A 21,832-nucleotide genomic window follows, 5' to 3' on the forward strand; every position below is an offset into this window, starting at 1 on the left:
AATGACAATGGCCATTCAACTATGAAATATGGAAAATGCATTTTAGATACGGAGTTACTTTGCTAAGAGCAGGTCTTGTGTAACTGTTAGGTGAACGTTCAGCAGTCAAAAAGAAATATTATGCCCCAAAAAGTAATATTAGTATACCTAGTTTTAGGTATAATGCAGAGGCAAAAAGAAGATTAAATAACAAAGAAAAAGATTAGAAAAACAGGTGACAGAATGATAGAAGGTTATTTTAGGCTAAATACAACAGAAATGCATAGGAAAGAATTTGTTGACAACAATTCAGTAACAAAAGATTCGGGGTAAACTCTAAAACCCCCTAATCCCTGGCAGCATTACCGTAATTAACTAAGTTTTATGCAGTGCTTTTCTATACACTGCAACTCTCAAGACAAACCATCTTTAACTAAAATAGACTGGCAGATAGTGATGGGCGAATTTGCGCCGTTTCACTTCGCCGAAAAATTCGCGAATTTCGCGCGAAATTCGCGAAACGGCGAAAAATTTGCGAAACGGCGCCGGCGCCCGTTTTTTGACGCCGGCGCCCGTTTTTCGACGCTGGCGTCCGTTTTTTCGAAAAAAAAATTTGACGCCGGCGAATTTTTGCCGCGAATTTTTGCAGGAGTTTCGCGAATTTATTCGCTGGCGGCGAATCGCGCAAATTCGCCCATCACTACTGGCAGAGAGAAACCATCACAGCTAGACTGAGAAGGGCTCAAATGAGATGAAGAGCCTTTTATAAGGCAAATACATGCAGTGTAAAGCTTTCTTACAACAGAAGCAAATTGCGTGCCTGTGCTACACACATGCATCTATTTAAACAATAACTAAAAATTAATCTGGCTAAAATGCCATATTTCATATACTGAACTTATTGTACCTGCTTAACGTTTCAGCTATCTGTGTTTGTGACACTCACATGCTCATTGGATCTGAGCAGCTGTTGAGAAGCATAAGTGTAAGGTCTCACCTGGTGCAGCAGGGACACCCGCCGCGCCATAAGTGGGACGGACGCCACATCACTCTGGTCTTTCTCACACGCTGGACTCTTAGGGCGCGTACGCGCGCCTTGGCATTTCTTAAAGGCGCAGGTGCGCTGGCGTGATGACGCGAAATTTAGAGGTAGAAATAGCCTATTTTGATTACTGAACCTTGCCCGTTATAGGAGTTTGTTCCTGGTGCTTCTGAGCTTGAAGCTATCTGTCTGAACCTGTTTTTGATTCCTATTGTGACCCCCTGCCTGGCTTTTGACTATTCTGACCTCTGGATCCTGACCCTTGCCTGAATACCGACTACCTCTTCTGCTAAATCCCTTCTAAATGATCTCCGGTTTGACCCTTGCCTGCCTGACTATGCTTATTAGCTGCCTATCTTGACCCAGCCTGATCTGACTACGATTTTGCCTTACGCCTTGTACCACGACCTTCTGCCCAAAGACTTTGCTTACAATTGTGCCCCTTCGCTTGTTTAGAACCTTTTGCCTTGCACCTCTCGTTTTAAGACCTGGCGGCATCTGAGTAGCTGAGGGTTCCTCCCAAGGCCAAAGGCGGCTGCTACAGGCGGAAGCACGAGCCGAGACCAGGGTGCTTGGCATTGGTTCTAGATTCAGGTTCTAGATTCAACTGTTACACTAAGCTAAGGGGTCGTCGCAAATTATCAAGCAGAAAATTAGACTGGACTGTAATATAAGCTTGTACTACAAGGCTGATTATTAACCTCAGATGCTAGTTGCACTGGTTTCTGTGCTGCCATGTAGTAATTATATGTATTAATTATTAATCAACTTTAAACTTTATAAATGCCAGTTATATTCTATTAGTTCTGTATTTTGTGAGTGGGTCCCTAAGCTCAGTAAGTGACAGCAGCACAGAGCATGTGCAGTGAATCAGCAGAAAAGAAGATGGGGAACTACTGGGGCATCTTTGGCGACACAGATCTTTACTGCTTAAAGGTCGTGGTTGCCTTGGGCTGGTACAGAAATATAATGTACAACATTTCTAGCCTACTTCTTTAGTTAAGCTTTAGTTCTCCTTTAAAGAAGACTTTCATTGCATGGCTTGTATTGTGAAAGGCTCTTAAAATGCAATGACTACCTCAGAAATAATATCTTGCAAAGGTGAGTTCAAATAAGATTGTCTGTATGTGGATATGCGGCTCTGAATTTTTAAGCTGTATCTGTATTAAACCAGCATTTCTGAATTCATAGTTGGCCACAGGGACAATAAGGGGTGATTTGCATGTCTCTGCCTATCATTTCTTAAATGAGGGTAAAAGCCTGTCATTTTTGCTTTTAAGGTAATGTTATGTGTGTAGCATGAGACATGTAAATACCTTGTGTTTTAAGAAATCTCCCTGCATGACTAGAATATATTTAAATGCATAAATTATTTATAATACAGTAACTGCAGTCATTATTAATGAAGAGCTTGAGCATCTTGAGGGAATATGAGATTAAAAAGCTAAAAGATTAGAATGCATCAATATTAAAGGGATACTGTCATGGGAAAAAACATTTTTTTCAAAATGAATCATTTAATAGTGCTGCTCCAGCAGAATTTTGCGCTGAAATCCATTTCTCAAAAGAGCAAACAGATTTTTTTATATTCAATTTTGAAATCTGACATGGGGCTAGACCAGGGATCCCCAACCTTTTGAACCCGTGAGCAACATTCAGAAGTAAAAGGAGTTGGGGAGCAACACTAGCATGAAAAATGTTCTTGGGGTACCAAATAAGTGATGTGATTGGCCATTTAGTAGCCCCTATGTGGATTGTCAACCTACATTGAGGTTCTGTTTGGCAGTACATCTGGTTTTTATACAACCAAAACTTGCCTCCAAGCTAGGAACTCAAAAATTAGTACCTGCTTTGAGGCCACTGGGAGCAACATCCAAGGGGATGGAGAGCAACATGTTGCTCACGAGCTACTGGTTGGGGACCACTGGGCTAGACATATTGTCAATTTCCCAGCTACCCCAAGTCATGTGACTTGTACTCTGATAAACTTCAATCACTCTTTACTGCTGTACTGCAAGTTGGAGTGATATCACCCCTCTCCCTTTTCCCCCCAGCAGCCAAACAAAAGAACAATGGGAAGGTAACCAGATAGCAGCTCCCTAACACAAGATAACAGCTGCCTGGTAGATCTAAGAACAACACTCAATAGTAAAAATCCATGTCCCACTGAGACACATTCAGTTACATTGAGAAGGAAAAACAGCAGCCTGCCAGAAAGCATTTCTCTCCTAAAGTGCAGGCACAAGTCACATGACCAGGGGCAGCTGGGAAATTGACAAAATGTCTAGCCCCATGTCAGATTTCAAAATTGAATATAAAAAAAATCTGTTTTCTCTTTTGAGAAATGGATTTCAGGGCAGAATTCTGCTGGGGTAGCACTATTAACTGATGTGTTTTGAAAAAAACATGTTTTCCCATGACAGTATCCCTTTAAGGTTTATTCCTTTAACAAATAACATACTGTATATTTCTCTTGTAGATCATCTTTAAATACATGTCCATTCAAATACATTTGAAGAACCTTTTTATTCCACATCCCTTCTTCCTACAGAACTGTTCCTTTCCTTCAGTCATCTACGAGCATCATATCCATGTATTGTTTGAGTCATTTGTTACAATATACTGTTGCATTTCCCCACAATCTTTTACTTGGTTAATCTTCTGTAAAAAGAGCACGAAGAACAATTTTACTCTGTTCTGTGTAATTTAATAATGTCAGAATGTTACCTGAATATAGTTTTAATGAGACTTTTCTTTTTTTTAAAAAAAAAGATTGTATAGAAGTATAAATCATATTATATAGTCTTGAGTTCTGTGGAAAGTCGCCCCTTAATGAGTATATCTAGTAATTACGAAGCAGTATTATTGTATAAAAAGAATAACAATATCATTATACCGAGTTTATTAGCAACTTTGTAACAAGAACTGACATCAATATTATCACAGAACGCTGAACAATTTCAGTTGAAGAAAACAGTTTTAAGACGATACTTGTTCTAAAATACAGCATAGTCTTTGTGGTGACAGGTGTTTTACAATAAGAGCATTTAATTACATTGAAAGTAAACCCTTATTATTGTTTTCTATTTGTTTGTTTTTGTTTATAGGGGCGCTGAACACTTAGAAGAAACTAAAATGCCTGCCAATTCTTTTCTATCCTAGCAGTCGCTGCTACCCATACTGTACATGGAGAATGAAGAAACCTAGAAACAATCTGACTGCACGTATAAAAATGTGCAGCACTCTGGAAGGGCAGATGAAACCATGTAAAGTTTAATCCTCACCAGCAGATTTCCAACCACACAGATTGCCTCCCAAGGGGTTGAGTAATACCCCGAGTTCCATTTGGCTTTGGTCCCTACAACTGGTGGGTGTTGACTGAGGATTTCTAACTAGATACTGCCCATCCTTGGTGCATCAAGGAACTGCTATTTCTAGCCAGTCCTAACAGATTGTATTACTATATATATTCCTCAACTTCCACTAAGGTATTAGGCTTAGTTTAGGTGTCCTAGATTGTAGTTTACTGAGACATAATCTTGCATCAGGTCTTCAAGCATGCTGACCCCATCAACCAATTAAAGGCATCCAAACAAATAGAGCTACGTATAGACTAGGGAATATAGACACTTCTGGGACAGTAAAAACATATCACCTGAGTAAAAATTACAATGTATACAGTTGCTAAAGGATAACTCTTTTACAACCCCATATGTGTATATTTATAAATAGTGGCAAATAATTAAAGCAGTATATATCATCATAATGAGATGGATTTACAAACATTTGGGGATTGTTACTGAACAATAAAAAAAGATCACCCTTAAAAAAGTATTTACCAATTAGTTTTCCACACAGGAAAAATTCTGTAGAGACTGTTAAATTCTACTTGAAGTTTTAATGGGAGAATAATGTTTGCAGGTGTTAGATCTCAGCACTATCACTCAGCACTAACGCCCCACTCAGCAGAATGTTTTAGACTGTTCAAAGTATACATTTGCTATAATAAATGGCTCAAATCATTAAGCACCTAATAACATAGCTGTCAGTAAAATTTCCACATGGAAACAGTCAGTATTATTGGAACAGGCACATATTTATTGCTAAGATTATCACAAATAGACCAATGGCATTTCTAATAAAGCTCAAGAAACTTTTTTTTTAATGGCAAGCATATTTGCAAGAGTTCAACTACTGTGTATGAGCTTGCACATCATTTCGTATTCAACATGTTTCTGTTTGATAAGTGTCTCTTTAGATCTTAGCAGGTTAAAGCTGGATAAGGTCAAAAAGCAAATTGGGTAAAATTACAGAATTTTACATGTACAGTATCTGGTTTTCATATGCTATTGCCACTTCTAATGTACATTATAAATTACATATAGCCAAGGTGGAATTTGAGAAAGAAAAGCCTTGATTTATTGTTTTTTTTGTTAATTATTCCTGTGGCAGGTGATGGAATTTTATAAATTCCTTATTTATCTTATCCAGAGTGCTGCCTGTTTGTTTCTCTATATTACGATGGAATTTTATGACCAAATTATTTATATCATGTTTTCTTATTGTCCAAGTCCAGCAAGAAATCATACACTTCTGTATAGAAGCAGAATCGTTTATACAGTACATGTTATATTAATTGCAAATTAAGATATGTGCTATTATGTTAAATCTCTAGCTACAAAAGCTTTACTGTATATTCATTAATTGTTTTTCTTGCAAACAGATAAAGCAGATAAACATTAATAACTTTATTGTTGATTGACAGAATACATTTTAAAATTATCTTGCTGTTAGAAGGCAGTGTCTAGCCATACACTGATGTAAACAATCAAAAGCACAAAAGTATGGTAAGACCTTCAATTTCCCTATGATAAAAATATTGCCCTATCAATTCCTGGGCTGTGATAGAAATCATCAGCCTATTATTTTAATTGTACTCGATGTTCTTACAGTGACTCTAACCTTAGGGATTTTTCCCCATGTACTATACCCAGATGCAACTGACAGGCTCATTATAAAATCCAAATAAGAAAACGACACTGTTTAAATTTAGAAACAGATTCTACAGAGATTAATTAAAAGTACAATCTTTTATAATAACGCCTGCACCTTATAATAGGTAAGGGAAAATCTCTCTCTCTCTGCCTCTGTCTCTGTCTCTCTCTCTCTCTCTTTATTTCAAAGTTTCAGCTCCCTCACTCGGGCCATCTTCCTATACAAGTCCTTCGAGTGTGTTTTTTTTGTAATGTGTGTATATATATATATATATATATATATAGTCCTGTTTTTTAATTAACTTAAATAAAATGAAGTTTTAAACAAACCTATTGAATGGTTCCCAGTGTGCACTCACTACTAGCGGACTGTTTTATTTATATATATATATATATATATATATATATAAGACGATCGATAAATATCGGGTGCTGTGCTGTAGTTGAACAATGTGCAGGAACAGAGATTTGCACGCACACCGAATCCTCTTTTCTCCAAACGATTTATTAGGATAAAAAAGCGTTACATCGATGTAAATACGATGTAACGCTTTTGTATCCTAATAAATCGTTTGGAGAAAAGAGGATTCGGTGTGCGTGCAAATCTCTGTTCCTAGATAGATAGATAGATAGATAGATAGATAGATAGATAGATAGATAGATAGATAGATAGATAGATAGATAGATAGATAATAGATAGATAGAGATATAGATATATATATACCCAGTTTTTATTTTTACACTGAACTGTTCATTTAAAGGGGTGCTTCACCCTTAAATTAACTTTTAATTATGATGTAGAAAGTGATATTCTGAGCCAAATTGCAATCAGTTCTAATTTTCTTTTTTTATTGATTTTTGAGTTGTTCAGCTTTTTATTCAGCAGCTCCAAGTTACCCTAGCAACCATGCACTGATTTGAATAAAAGAGACTGGAATATGAATAAGAGAAGCCTTGTTAGAAAGATGAGAAATAGAAAGCACCAATAAAAAATAGCCTTGTAGAGTAATTGTTTTTTAGATGGGGTCAGAGACCCCTATTTAAAAGCTGGAAAGAGTCAGAAGAAGAAGGCAAATAATTCAAAACCTATAAAAAAAAGAAATAATCAAGACTAGTTCAAAAGTTGCTTAGAATTGGCCATTCTATAACATATTTGGGGGTATATTTATCAAAGAGTTAAGTTAAAGATCGCCACAGTCAACGAGAGTGAAATACCGCCTCTGTCTATTCATTTCTATGGCATTTTTAAAGGTGTATTTATTAAAGGGTGCACTTTCCCTTTTACCCATTGATAAATATTTTTTTAAAAATCCCATAGAAATGAATGGACATAGGCGGTATTTCACTCTAGTGGACTGTGGCGATCTCTAATTTCACTCTTGGATAAATATATCCTTAAAAGTCAACTTATAGGTGAACCACCCCTTTAATGCAAACAATATAATTATACTTGCTGCCCCTAAACATGGCCTTATTTCTTAAAATAGCAATTTTCTAAATAGGATTACCCAAAGGCACATGCTACTAAAAAGTATGTTGTTATGAAAATAGTTATTTACATGTAGCTGGGTTTTATATATGAGTTGTTTTATGCAATGTATTTTTTATAGAAATCTACATAGTTTGGGGGTCTAGTTTTCCTTTAATCAATCGATCAAGAACAATAATTCCACTGACAAATCTGAAGAATAAAAAACATACATAAGAAAGAAACAAAAAGACTGAAAAAAGAAATGCGCTAGTCTCTGTAATCGCCAAAAATAGGAATATTTTTTTTTAAAGTTTCTTATTCATATGAAATGTGAAGAGCATCCACTGTAAAGATTAATATCTTTTCATTAAAAAGAAACCGCACTGTGGGTTCAATATTTGCATATAGATGGAGTGAATAATAAAAGTATCGACTGCCTAAAGATGCTTATTACATAAAATGAAACTGAGAACTGAGATCAGTTTTGTCTACCTTTCAGTACAGACAATAAAAACAATTCAACAATTTGTATTCTAGGGAAGCCAACTGGGACGGAAAGATATATCTGTAAAGGCAGATGCAAAGGGAAGGCAGTAACTAGATATCCTTTTAGGAATATCAGTCTGCTTCAAAGTTGTGAGTGCTGGCCACACTGCACTTTACATGCAGTTAGTAGCTATAAAATATTTTCTGCACATGGACAGCTTCATAGAATTCAGTCCAAGTCCACAAGATGAATTCCTGTGTGCCACGTTTCCTCATGTGCGTGATGCACCACATGAAATGCGTAGAGGAATTAATATTGTGCATTTGGAGTGAATATTTGTTCAATGACGTTTTAATTTTGAATCTTGTGATTATACCCGGTTGGAAGCTCTTTAATTAACAAATAAAAAGCTATCCTTCACTATATGACATTCCTATCTTTGTTTTATCCAAGGTTGTGAAGATTGAACTAACTGTTTGGCCTATATACCTCTTAAATCTGGTGAGTAGGCATTCTCTCCAGAGAGGTTTTGTATTACCTTTATTAGTGTGTTTTTGCACTTTTTATTGAGCACTTATGTATCTGGATATTCTGCACCAGGAGTTTTCTTGTTTGTGCTTCCCCACAGAATATATTTTCAAACATTGGATATAAAACATTTTTGGCAAACAGTGTGGGGCCCATTTATTTAGCTCGAGTGAAGGAATAGAATAAAAAAAACTTCGAATTTCGAATGTTTTTTTTGGCTACTTCGACCATCAAATTGGCTACTTCGACCTTCGACTAGAACGATTCAAACTAAAAATCGTTGAAATATTGGACAATTCAAAGTACTGTCTCTTTAAAAAAAACTTCGACCCCCTACTTCGCCACCTAAAACCTACCTAGGTGCAATGTTAGCCTATGGGGAAGGTCCCCATAGGCTTTCTAAAAATCGTTCGATCGATGGATTAAAATCTATCGAACTATTTGCGGTAAATCCTTCGACTTCGATATTCGAAGTCGAAGGATTTACATTCGGCAGTCGAATATCGAGGGTTAATTAACCCTCAATATTCAACCATATGTAAATCTGCCCCTGTGTGTATTTGAGTGTAAAAAGTGTGTGTGTTTTAGCCACACAAGCCAGCAGGCTGGTGTTTTTATGTACATATATGCCTTTGAATGCAATTAAAAAAATCATCAGAGATGAAAAAAAAATATTTATTCCTGATAATGTAATTTGTAATTATATTTCACGTATATTTCACATTAATACAGTTTCATTATTAGTATCAGGCAAAATGGTTATAGCACATTCCTAGCTGTCCCTATTTTTTCCCCCTTTGGAACAATGTGGGGCAGATTCACTAAGGGTCGAATTTTGAAGTAAAAAATACTTCGAAATTTGACCCTCGAATTGAAATCCTTCAACTTCGAATATCGAAGTCGAAGGATTTAGCGCTAAACGTTCGTTCGATCGATTCGAAGGATTTTAATCCAACGATCGAAGGAAAATCCTTCGATCAAAAAAAGGTTAGCAAACCTATGGGGACCTTCCCCATAGGCTAACATTGACTTCGGTAGGTTTTATCTGCCGAAGTAGGGGGTCGAAGTTTTTTTTAAAGGGAAAGTACTTCGACTATCGAATGGTCGAATAGTCGAACGATTTTTCGTTCGAAACGTTCGAATCGAAGTCGAAGGTCGTAGTCGAAGGTCGAAGTACCCAAAAAATACTTCGAAATTCAAATTATTTTTCCTTCGAATCCTTCACTCGAGCTTAGTGAATCGGCCCCTGTATGTTGCTGAACAAACCAGCAGATAACTAGATATTAACTTACCTCACGGTCTAACAGTGCTGGGGACACAACAGTGACAATGTCGCCCTTCTCTGGATCAATGTAGAACATGTTTGGTGATGGCTTATCTGGAGTCTGTCTGAGAATGTTATAGCGCAGCACAGCATTATCTGTTGTTGGATCATCAGCATCAAAAGCCATCATATGCATCACTGTGGTTCCTGACAACAGAAGCAGACAATTACAGGTTATTATGAAGCTGGGAAGGTTTCCGCAACTCTACATGAACGCTTTCAATAAATAAATGTTCTGTGCATTAACCAAGATTTAATAGATTTTCTCTGGCTTATATGAAAGGGAACAGATTTCTGCGGTGTTAGAAAGTGCTGGTCAGTCATTTGACTCTAAAAGCCTTTTACAACAAGCCAGGGAATGTTTGATTCACTTAACAGTGGAAAGAAATTTTGTGGTTCTGTCTGAAGTGTATAATTAAGCACTGCACCCAAAATGATGGGTTAATTTTTGATTATGTATCTGGTAATGCCCAGACATAATGTTAAACTTAAGTCTGTGAGGGATAATAACCTTTCTGTTGCTACTTTTATTTTCTCTGATATGAATATGCATTCTCTAATGTTCTCTCTTGCTCGTGCTATCTTTATATCCCTGTTGCTTTTCTTTTTCTTTACTACAACCTAAATAAGGCATTGACATTTAAATGATGCATCAAAATAACACTTGTTATAAATATCATTGCTGTACTCGTATTTGTGCATCTTTATTTGCTACATTTTAATATTTTGACAAAGGACTACTCAATTGACCCCTCGAGTGGGATGGCTCGAGTGTAGCCATCCCACTGATCCCCATTGTTACGTACCTTAATGAAACAACAGGAGCCAGAAATGGGGTAAAATGGCCTCAGCATTTATTCACATTTTATCAAATAAATAGGACCTTGCCAGCCTCACCCCAAGGCAATATTGTAAAGCCAGAATTCCATAAGAGATCACTACTTTGCTCTGCTGTTCCTCAGTGAAGACTTTCGATCAGCACATTTCCACAACTGTCAGGTTTTGTCTACCTACAGAGAGGATGGACCCCAAACTAGTTGCACCTCCCACCATGAGAAGTTCAGAAGCCCTGATGGCTGCCCTGAATCTGTAGTGTCTCAATGATAGGAAATCTAATCAGACTGTCACCTTGCACAAGCAGTAGTAATGTCTGTATCAATCAACCCACTGTGCAGTCACAGGAGCAAACCTCCTTTCTCTCTCTTCTAAATTTACCTTTGCAGTACTCTGCCAAGGTCCTTAAAATCCACCCTCAGGTCCATAAAATCCACCCTCAGTCCAGCTTTCCCCTGCCTTAACTTATTCCTTCTCACCCAATAACAACTACATCTGATTCTGCCAGTCTTTAAACAAAAACCAGTGGAATCTGGCTGCTGGTCATTCGGATCCCTTGTCATGCTACCCCTGTGTTTATAGCATCAGGGCTTTCCTATACAAGTAAATGATCTGTTATCCTGAATGCTTGGGACCTGGGGTTGTCTGAATAAGGAAAATGTCTGCAATATGGATCATTGAACCTTTTAAAAATTATTTAAACATTATTTAAACCAAGTCTGAAAGTTTGCCACCAATATGGATCCATGCATATTACAGAGGAAAAGGGAAATCATTTTTAAAATTAAAATTATTTGTTTGAAAAGGGCCAGAGCTGATCACTATTCTCTTAGCAGGTCTTATAAATAGTGATGGGCGAATTTATTCGCCAGGCGCGAAGTCGCTGCGAATTTGCGCGATTCGCGGCAGGCGAATAAATTCGCGAAATGCCCGCGAAAATTCACCGTCAAAAACTGGCGCCGGCGTCGGAAAAACGGGCGCCGGCGTCAAAAATGAGACGCAAATTCGCCCATCACTACTTATAAACAATCCTATTGTGTTTATGTCAGAACCACCCCAGACTCAAACTCTTGTGTGTGCAGTTCTGGACACTTGCACTTACCTTGTGAGCCACTGGAGGCTCTCTGGGCAAGTCCTGACCTCTTCATTGATGTTCCCGACTCTGCCTTTTCCCAGTATGTCTCCTCCCTGGTCTCCTCCTATCTCATTACCCTCATGTGTTTCCCATTTTAATTTATGTCCCCTTCATAAGCCCAGCCCTGACCTTTGCCCGGGCTTGGTTATTGCATATTTCCCTGCAAGACTTGCTGCCCTTGCTTTTCCCATATTCATCTGATCCTAGTTCTGCGTTCCTGTGACCCATCCTGTTCCAAGTTCCTTGTTCCTGACTCTAGCGTTCCTGTGTCCTGATCCCTACCTTCGTGGATTTCCCAGTATTGACCTTTGCCTGTGTATTAACTATTCTATTGCCTCTTGATTGTGTACTGCTGCGGATTCCCCGGTTATGACCTTGGCTTGTTTCTGACTACGATTCCTGTTTCTAATTTCCTCATCACTGCATGTGCACTGTTCTGTGAGTTAAACCTTTATTAAACTGTGTTTATCATGGTTTCGAGACTCTGTCCTGCAATCTACGGGTATACCCCAGGCTTCCCACCTTACCTATTACTTCCAGAGTACCTCTCTACAGTGTCAGAGCTTTCGTTTATTTAATGTTTAAATATATTTTATATATATATATTCCCAGCTATAGTCAGGTGATCCCACTGGTGTCTAATAAAAGGGCAGCCAAGTATGGAGGTTTACTTTGAAAGCAGCAAGTTAAGTTGCAGGTAATACCTAGTCCCTTTGTAAAATGTATAATGAAGCAATAGAATTCTTAATGAATCAGATAAAATTGAGCATAGGACTGGCCAGATATGGGATGACTTTGACGTAGTTGGCCAGCTTAAATATATTGCAATATATGGACAAACAATCCCTGTTTTGTTTAAAGGGTAAGGCATTTTTTAGTAGCAGTATGCACAAAATGTCGCTGTCTTAAATATATTGATAATGGGTTGAGTGCAGAGGACTCTTGTATTTGACTATATGTATTCTGTGGTCACAGCCTCATTGCACCCCCGCCTAATGGTTTTAAAAAATAGTGGTGAGCACAACTTTCCCTTGTTTGTTATAGTTTATACAGGAGCAGTGACCAGCTCCATGTTGTAGCTCCCACCCTTCCCAGCTATAGTCAGGTGATCCCACTGGTGTCTAATAAAAGGGCAGCCAAGTATGGAGGTTTACTTTGAAAGCAGCAAGTTAAGTTGCAGGTAATACCTAGTCCCTTTGTAAAATGTATAATGAAGCAATAGAATTCTTAATGAATCAGATAAAATTGAGCATAGGACTGGCCAGATATGGGATGACTTTGACGTAGTTGGCCAGCTTAAATATATTGCAATATATGGACAAACAATCCCTGTTTTGTTTAAAGGGTAAGGCATTTTTTAGTAGCAGTATGCACAAAATGTCGCTGTCTTAAATATATTGATAATGGGTTGAGTGCAGAGGACTCTTGTATTTGACTATATGTATTCTGTGGTCACAGCCTCATTGCACCCCCGCCTAATGGTTTTAAAAAATAGTGGTGAGCACAACTTTCCCTTGTTTGTTAAATATATTTTTTAGCAGATTTAAGGTATAGGAATCCAGATTATGGAAAGATTTCTCATGCAGAAAACCCTTCTATATAACAGGTCCCATAATGAATATTTATATAATTTCAGTCAGTGGAAAAAAGAGTGTAACAGTGAGTGCCAGAAGATTTAATTAAAAACTGTTTTAAATGTATGTGTGAGAAATTATTTACAGAAAGAAATTGCAACTATAGTACAAGCATTTAAGTGGAACAACCGATTATCTGGTTTGATGTGTTATTAAGATGGAAACCCTGAAAATTACTGCTAATGGACTTTACAAAGAATATATGTCCTGCTGGATAATGATGTTTTATTAAGGCTATTTGACCGTGAAGACAATCTTATATTCAGATTTTATTTACAGAAACTCTGCAGTTAGCCAGCTAAAAGTGTCCAATATATACAGAGAGAGCACATTTATTTAACAAGGCTGATTAATATGACAACATACAGTTGCACAAAGTATCACATTAGCCACTGAATAAAACTCCTGTTTGTCAGTTGAAATACTTTTTTCTTAGTTAGATCTGCTGTGCTGGTGACCCCCTGATCCAAAGGAAATCACTTCTGCACTTAAATGAGAATATGGAGTCAGATGCACAACAAATCTTACACAATTTTCTTACTTGTTACTTTTATAATTAACACATGTACTTTAAATTAAACAGTGAAATATTTCCTGTTTGCCACTTTCTGATGTCAAATAATATATGTATAATCAGTAAAATTGTAAAATGTAATTGATGAAGGTTAGTTCAGATATATTTATCAGATAATATAGCATTCCTTAAAAGAACTGTTCAGTGGAAAAAATTAAACTGGATAAATAAATGTTCAAAAATAGATGTGCAAAATAAAAAATGTTTTCAATCTAGTTAGTAGTGATGGGTGAATTTGGGGCGTTTTGCTTTGCCGAAAAATTTGCGAAATTCACGAAACGGTGAAAAATTAGCGAAACGGCGCTGATGTCTCGTTTTTGATGCCGGCGTCTGTTTTTGAGGCTGGCATCTGGGGTTTTTTTTACGCGGGTCCATTTTTTGGACGCTAGTGCAAATTTGCTGGCGAAAATGCGCTGGTGTCCAAAAAAACGGAAGCCGGCGTCCAGTCCCAAACAGGTCCAGTCCTTGACTGGATTAACCCTTCTGGGGAATAATTAAAGCAAAGGTGAGCAAAACATCTGGAGACCTATTTATTAAAGGTCAAATTTGAGTGGTTTTAGAGGTTTTTGAAACTACTACTAAACTCATCCTCTAAAACCACGAATGTCATGGAATTTATTAAAAGATCCGAATATAAAAAAGTACAAATTAAAAAAAAGCTCTGAACAATGTACTATAAAATACAAATACCTCGAAACCTCTAAAAGGTTTTTCAGATAATTCCTAGTGAAAAAAATCTCAAAGTCCGAATTGATTAAAAGCAGTCTGATAAGATCAGAGCAGCTCCTATTAACTTCTATAGCACCTTGATAACATTCATTTGGTGAAGTTTTGCATTAGAGGTTTTCGTGGAAACTCACATTTTTAGAGCTTTTAAGAAATAAAGAAAACCCAGAAAAACAGTATTCAAGATTCATGGAGAAAATCAGAATTCAATTGTCAGTAAGTTGTCCCCTTACACTTCTACATAGAGAAAGGAGTCCCCAAAGTGCTAAAAAGATTGGGGACTCCTTTAAAAGCTCAACACAGTGGCACATTTAGGCAATTCAGAATACTGATATAGTAAATAAGTTGTAAGAGTTGTTATGTCAAGGCCTACGTACTAGGGGGTAGGCAGAAAAGGTAGATGCCTAGGGTGAGGTGCCAAAGATGAAGGGGCACCAAGTACCTCTCCCAGGCTGCCCCTTGTTCCTAGCTCCTGAAATAGATGTTTTTTTGCGCTTCTGCCACAGATAACAGGGGAGCGAGTGAGCATGTGTGCACGTGCGGGGGGGGGGGCGAGGTGATAAGGGCGTGCTGGTAACATTGGCCAACCATGGTTATGTCAATATATGCATGCAAACTAGTATCTCACATATTTTATGATGCTATTCCAAATAAATTCAAGGATTTTACTAGGGGGCACATTTACTTAGGGTCGAATATCGACCGTCAAAGTTAAATCCTTCGACTTTGAATATTGAAGTCGAAGGATTTAGCGCTATTCGATTGAACGATTAAATCCTTTGAATCGAGACAGTACTTCGACTATCGAATGGTCGAATAGTCAAACGATTTTTAGTTCGATTCGAAGTCGTAGTCGAAGGTCGAAGTAGCCAATTCGATGGTCAAAGTAACCAAAAAAATACTTTGAAATTCAAAGTATTTTTTATTCTATTCCTTCACTCGAGCTAAGTAAATGTGCCCCTAGATCTGCAATCCATTTAACCGAGCATTACTTTAGCACTTAACAAATACAGAGACACATTAGAACTATATTTTGCCAGCTGTCAAATCAAGTATTGTAAATGGTGCTGTCAAGGGGACGAACAATGGTATTTATTTTATAAATTTTTGCTTCCTACTTATTTATTATTTTACTGCTTATTTATGTGTTTTACCACAACAAGGCCCATTATTTTTTTACTTGTTTTTAAGTATATCTCAGATAGAAAATGACATGGTAAGCCAACAATAAATAAAAAGTTTAACAGAAAATTATGAAAAGAATTTTGAGATTTGCTTTGATTCAGATTTATTTATTATGTTCCATTATATGACTTTAACCAGAATCGACAGTACAACAAATCTTGAATGTATTTGAATTTATAGACAAAATATATAAAATTGCTTATTTAAGGAAAAGTTCAGTGTAAAAATAAAAACTGGGTATATACATTTTTTTTAATATAGTTAACTAGCCAAAAATTGAATCTATAAAGACTGGAGTGAGCAGATGTCTAACAGAACATAACACAACTTCCTGCTTTGCCCTAACTCTGAGTTAGCCCCCTTAAAGTCAATGGGGTTCATTCATCAAACTGGGCAAATTTGCCCATGGACAGTTGCCCATAGCAACCAATCAGATTGTTGCATTCATTGTTCTACCTGCACCTGCTGGAAAAAAGTCAAGCACTGATTGATTTCTATGGGTTACTGCCCATGGGCAAATTTGCCCAGTGTTGATAAATGAGCCCCAGTGACTTTAAGGGGGGGCACATGGGACATAAGTAGAGATGGGTGAATTTATTCGCCAGGTGCGAACTCGCGCAATTTAGCCCCGCGAATAAATTCACAAAACTGCCGTGAAAATTCGCCAGCACAAATTCACCGGCGTCAAAACAAATGACGCCGGCACATTTTCGCCAGCAACTTTGCACTGGCATCAAAAAACAGACACCGGCGTCAAAAACGAGACCCTGGCACCGTTTTGTGAATTTTTCATCGTTTCGCGAATTTCGCGGGAAATTCGCAAATTTTCCGGCAAAGCGAAATGTCCCAAATCCGCCCATCACTAGACATAAGCGTTCAGTGAGTTTGCAATTGATCCTTTGCATGCAGCTCAGATTCAAAAGCTATTATGACCAATGTGGCCCTTCTTCAAACCAATTAGTGAAACCAAGAGAGCTGAAAAGCAGGAAGTAGTGTTCTGGCTATTATGTTATACATCAGTCACTCCAGCTATTTACCCAACATTTATGTGTATACTGAACAATTTCTTTAACCAGAAAAAGCAACAAAAGAAGTCGTTTCTTTACATTATTGATGCAATTAGAAATTCTCTTGAGCTTAGCCTATTTCCTGTTGTTTAAGCATATAAATGCAAACATCTTAGCTTTGGTTTTCACTATTCATTGTGTATGAGTTAATGTGATTTGGATTTAGGCTGGAGATCAAACTCTGTCTGGATTTTAATTATTTGCCAAAATTCTGTTTATTTCTTTGCTGATCTAATCCTTTCTTTAAAAATACATTATACCTACAGTATAAGTGGTCTTAAATGGTTTAGCATACAATGCTACTTTGCAGGCCCAGATCAAGATAATGTCAAGGGGTTTTTAAATGTAGGTTATCACAAATGCAATGGGGGGATGCAATAAACACTTTAATAACTGCAAAAATGTATTGTGCCTATTTTGTACTCATATAAAGGGAAAAATGCTCGCCAAATTTTTAATTTTCACTTTTCTGTGTATTATAATTTTTATAAGTGTCTAGAGTTTAGGTATAATTTGGGGTTCCTTGTCTGATATAACAGAACTATGAAATAAATTCACTACAGAGCTAATTTAAGAATGCTGCAGAAGCATTCGCATACTAATACCATGCAAAAGATCCTAAACTCTTACATGTTTTCATGATTCCAATACCCTTTCTTACTGCAGGCTTTAGGTTCCAAATTTTTTATTTTTTATTTTTGGAAAAACCTGGTTGAGGAAAAAAAACTTCTTGGACGGTTCTTTTGTTATATCGGACAAGGACCCTGAATAAAGTCTAATGGGGGAATGTAATATTAGTGCAAAAAATGTTTGCATAGACCATTGCGATTACATTCCTCAAATACTTCATTACAAAGTTTGCGCCCAAATGGCTTTTGTGAACATTATCAGTGTATGTAATAAAATTTCTCAATCGCAAAGCATATTTTGCAATTAAATATTTAAGAAAACTGCAGAGCAGGTGTTGACACTAAGGGCACATTTACTAAGATCAAGTGAAGGATTCAAAGTAAAAAAACTTCCAATTTTGAAGTTTTTTTTTTTGGGTACTTCGACCATCGAATAGGCTATTATGAACTTCGACTGCGACTTCGATTCGAACTAAAAATCGTTCGACCATTCGATAGTCGAAGTACTGTCTCTTTAAAAAAAACTTCGACTACATACTTCAGTAGTTTAAACCTACCGAGCTACAATGTTAGCCTATGGGAACCTTCCCCATTACTTTTCTAAGGGTTTTTTGATCGGAGGATTAAAATCCATTGATTCGTGTGATTCGAAGGATTTAATCATTCGATTGAACGATTTTTTCCTTCGATCGATTGTAGTATTTGCGGTAAATCCTTCGGCTTCGATTTTCAAAGTCGAAGGATTTTACTTCGAGGGTGGAATTCGAAGGTTAATTAACCCTTGATATTTGACCCTTAGTAAATGTGCCCCTAACCTTCGCTTAGCAATTAAATATTCACCAGTGAATGATTTTACATTGTGAGCAACACTAAACATTTGCAAAAATGTCACTTTGAACATCTCTGCCGATTTTTAATTGCGTTCCCCCTTAAGCTATGGGACTAATTAAGTACTATGCTGGTTTTACTAAACATATTATGCTGATTGGAATAAGAATCCAGGGTATATAACCACACATTTGGTACAGGTCATTCTGAATTGAGAAAGTCGGTCGGATGACTAGCAAAACGTCTTCCAAAGAGAAAAAAAATAAAAAAATAAAATATATACTGTAATATATATATATATATATATATATATATATATATGTGTGTATATATATATATATATATATATATATATATATATATATATATATATATATATATATATATATATATATATATATATATATATAAAATACAATACACAAAAGCCATGAATATCCTGTAATTTATATCCTTATAAACGGTGAGTTCTGATGTCATCAGTTATAAACGGTGAGTTCTGATGTCATTTCTGTCACATGACTCACTGAAACGTGTGTATTATAATAAATAAAGTACCCCCAGTTGTAAAATATGAGGATATTAGAAGTTACCTCGGAGTTCCATGACCTTGTATAAAAACACTCGGCCTTCGGCCTTGTGTTTTTATATGGTCATGAAACTCCTCGGTAACTTATAATATCCTTATATTTTACAAGAGGGTGTACTTTATTCACTATAAAATTAGACATCAGAGAAAACGCCCTATGCCCTACGCGTTTCGGGAATCACTCCCTTAATCATAGGCCTGTGATTAAGGGAGTGATTCCCGAAACGCGTAGGGCGTTGGATCCTTGTATGAATTTGGAATAAATGTATATTCCACATATCGGAGTGCCGTCCTTTTTCTCTGATGTCTAATTGAATTCTAGCAGTGGGGACGCTGCGGACTGAGCACCCGACAGGAGCAGCAAACAGGGAGTGTGAGCTTAGAGCGGTCCCCCTCTTGTGAAGTCCAACCTTTATTCACTATATAGAGAGAGAGAGAGAGAGAGAGAGAGAGAGAGAGAGACACAAAAAATTGAAGTTCCTAATCTCTTGCATGGTTTCTTGATTCAAATACCTCTGCTTCCTGCCAAGTGAATTTTTCCCCAAGCAGGTTTTTCCAGAAAGAAGCAGCTAAAAAAATTTAGAGGAAAAAAATGTGATTCATGAAAAAAATAGAAATCTGATTTTTAGCAAATCGGCCACATTAGGGACGTTTTATATCCCAATTAAATAAAATGTAGTAGAGAAAAATGAAAAGCTGGAAGCCTACTAAAGGAGTAAATTTTATCCACATACTTGGTTTACTTGCTAAGTTACACTATTGTATGTAACACAATTTAAATGATCATGCGGATTGGTTGATATGTGTAAATAGAACTAGTACATATGTATTCAATTTACAGGTTGACATTACATATATTACATGTACATTACAGTATTAGCAAATGCAGTATCAAATGTACTATCCACATCCTAGATTAAAACATTACAGTATTTTTCCTGTCCAAGATATGGTTAGGGCTCTTAACTTCACATGGACTTGGAGACAGAATATTCGTTTTTTTTATACTCTCAGCATCAGGAAATTGAGTTTTATTTAACTTGAAATCATACATATTTATAATTCATCTGTGGTTTACTTGCGTACATGCAGATATTTAAAGTTTCAAATATGCAGCTTCTGTTTCAAATGATACATACCTGACCTAAACAGAATAGTTCAAATATATCTTATTTTTCATAAGTATATATGTTTCATATGTTTCATAAGTATACATTTAAATGTGTTTTAGTTAAGATGTACTGTAATACTGTGCTTAACTTCTCTTTTTCATCTTTGCTATGTATATAGCAAACTAAATGGTTATATGTTCACAGTAGGATATGCTGTGCATATTTTAATTCATTCTCTAGAGTGCTTTAGGCACTACTGGCATTAAATAAAAATGAGAGCACTGAGAAAGCTGCAGTGAAACATCTTTAGGTCGATTTAGGGTAATAAAAGCACAGCATCAGAAAAATGAGTATAACATTTGTGTAGAATTACTGATTATTGATTATAATAATGTGAGAAATGCAAGGCAGCACCATAGTAAAGATCACAATACTGTTAGTACGGCTTCAGATGATTATTTTACTGGGTTATACGTGTGATACGAAACATAACAAGTGTCAGGTCTAGCACCTGGTTTTTTTTTTTAAATGCTTGGGATTTGGGGAATTGTAGTAAAGACCATTCCATATTTTGGGTCAACATACTTTAAATCTGCTGAAAATTGTACTGTTATTGTAATACATTCAAAAGAATAGTTTTGCCACCAATATAGAGGGGGGGGGCTTGGCATGAACAGTCACCCCTATCCTGGGCCTTTCACACTGCACATCACAGCTTTCAACACCCAGCTATTTTAAAGGTAGCTGGGTAGGGGCTGGGTGGGGGGAACTATGATGCAGCAGACCTGCAGTCCAGGCCCCCCTTCACCCTGTCCCCCCTGCAACGGTGGGGTCTGCTGTATAGGAAGTTATACCACTGCAACATTTCCATTGCTGTTGACTTGCTATAGATGTGCACCATGATAGTACTTAAGGTGGCCATAGACGCAAAGATCCTATCTTACAAATCAAGGATTCGTAAGATTTTCGGACCATGTGTGGAGAGTGCCGACATTTTTTGTCCGGCGGAGATAGGTCGTTTGGTCGATCAGACAGGTTTGATTGTGTCCCCATAGGGCCGAACGTTCAGATTACCCCCAAAATAGCCATGGCTGTTAGTGGCATATCTGGGAAAAATCCGCTGGTTTGGCGATGTCACCAAACCAACAGATCTTTGCATCTATGGCCACCTTTAGTTAGATAGCACTTACAGCAGTGACAGCTAGGGGCCGATTCACAAAGGGTCGAATATCGAGGGTTAATTAACCCTCGATATTCGACTGGGAATTAAAATCCTTCGACTTCAAATATTGAAGTCGAGGGATTTTAGCGCAAATAGTGCGATCGAACGATCGAAGGATTATTCCTTCGATTGAACGATAAAATCCTTCGAATCGTACGTATTAATGTGCTTCAAAAATATAAGCATTTTCAAGAATTTTTCAGCGGTTTTAAAATTTTTGTGGCAAAGCAGGACAGATAAGCTCATCACTAAGAGGCACATTTACTAAGCTCGAGTGAAGGATTCGAAGTAAAAAAACTTCTAATTTCAACATTTTTTATGGGTACTTCGACCATCGATTAGGCTACTTCAACCTTTGACTTCGAATCGAACGATTCAAACTAAAAGTCATTTGATTATTTGACCATTCGATAGTCAAAGTACTGTCTCTTTAAAAAAAACTTTGACTACATACTTCGCCACTTTAAACCTA

At 37.0% G+C, this 21,832-nt stretch overlaps 1 protein-coding gene across 1 annotated transcript in view; it reads right to left on the reverse strand.

The window, feature by feature from the left end:
- Window positions 1-21,832, reverse strand: part of cdh13.S (cadherin 13 S homeolog) — a 524,164-nt gene that overhangs the window by 131,137 nt on the left and 371,195 nt on the right. The window contains exon 7 of the mRNA XM_018260586.2: window positions 9,794-9,972. Coding sequence (XP_018116075.2) covers window positions 9,794-9,972 — 179 coding nt within the window. The remainder of the gene's footprint in view (window positions 1-9,793; window positions 9,973-21,832) is intronic.

This window comes from Xenopus laevis, chromosome 4S (assembly GCF_017654675.1).
Source record: "Xenopus laevis strain J_2021 chromosome 4S, Xenopus_laevis_v10.1, whole genome shotgun sequence".
NCBI lineage: Eukaryota > Metazoa > Chordata > Amphibia > Anura > Pipidae > Xenopus > Xenopus laevis.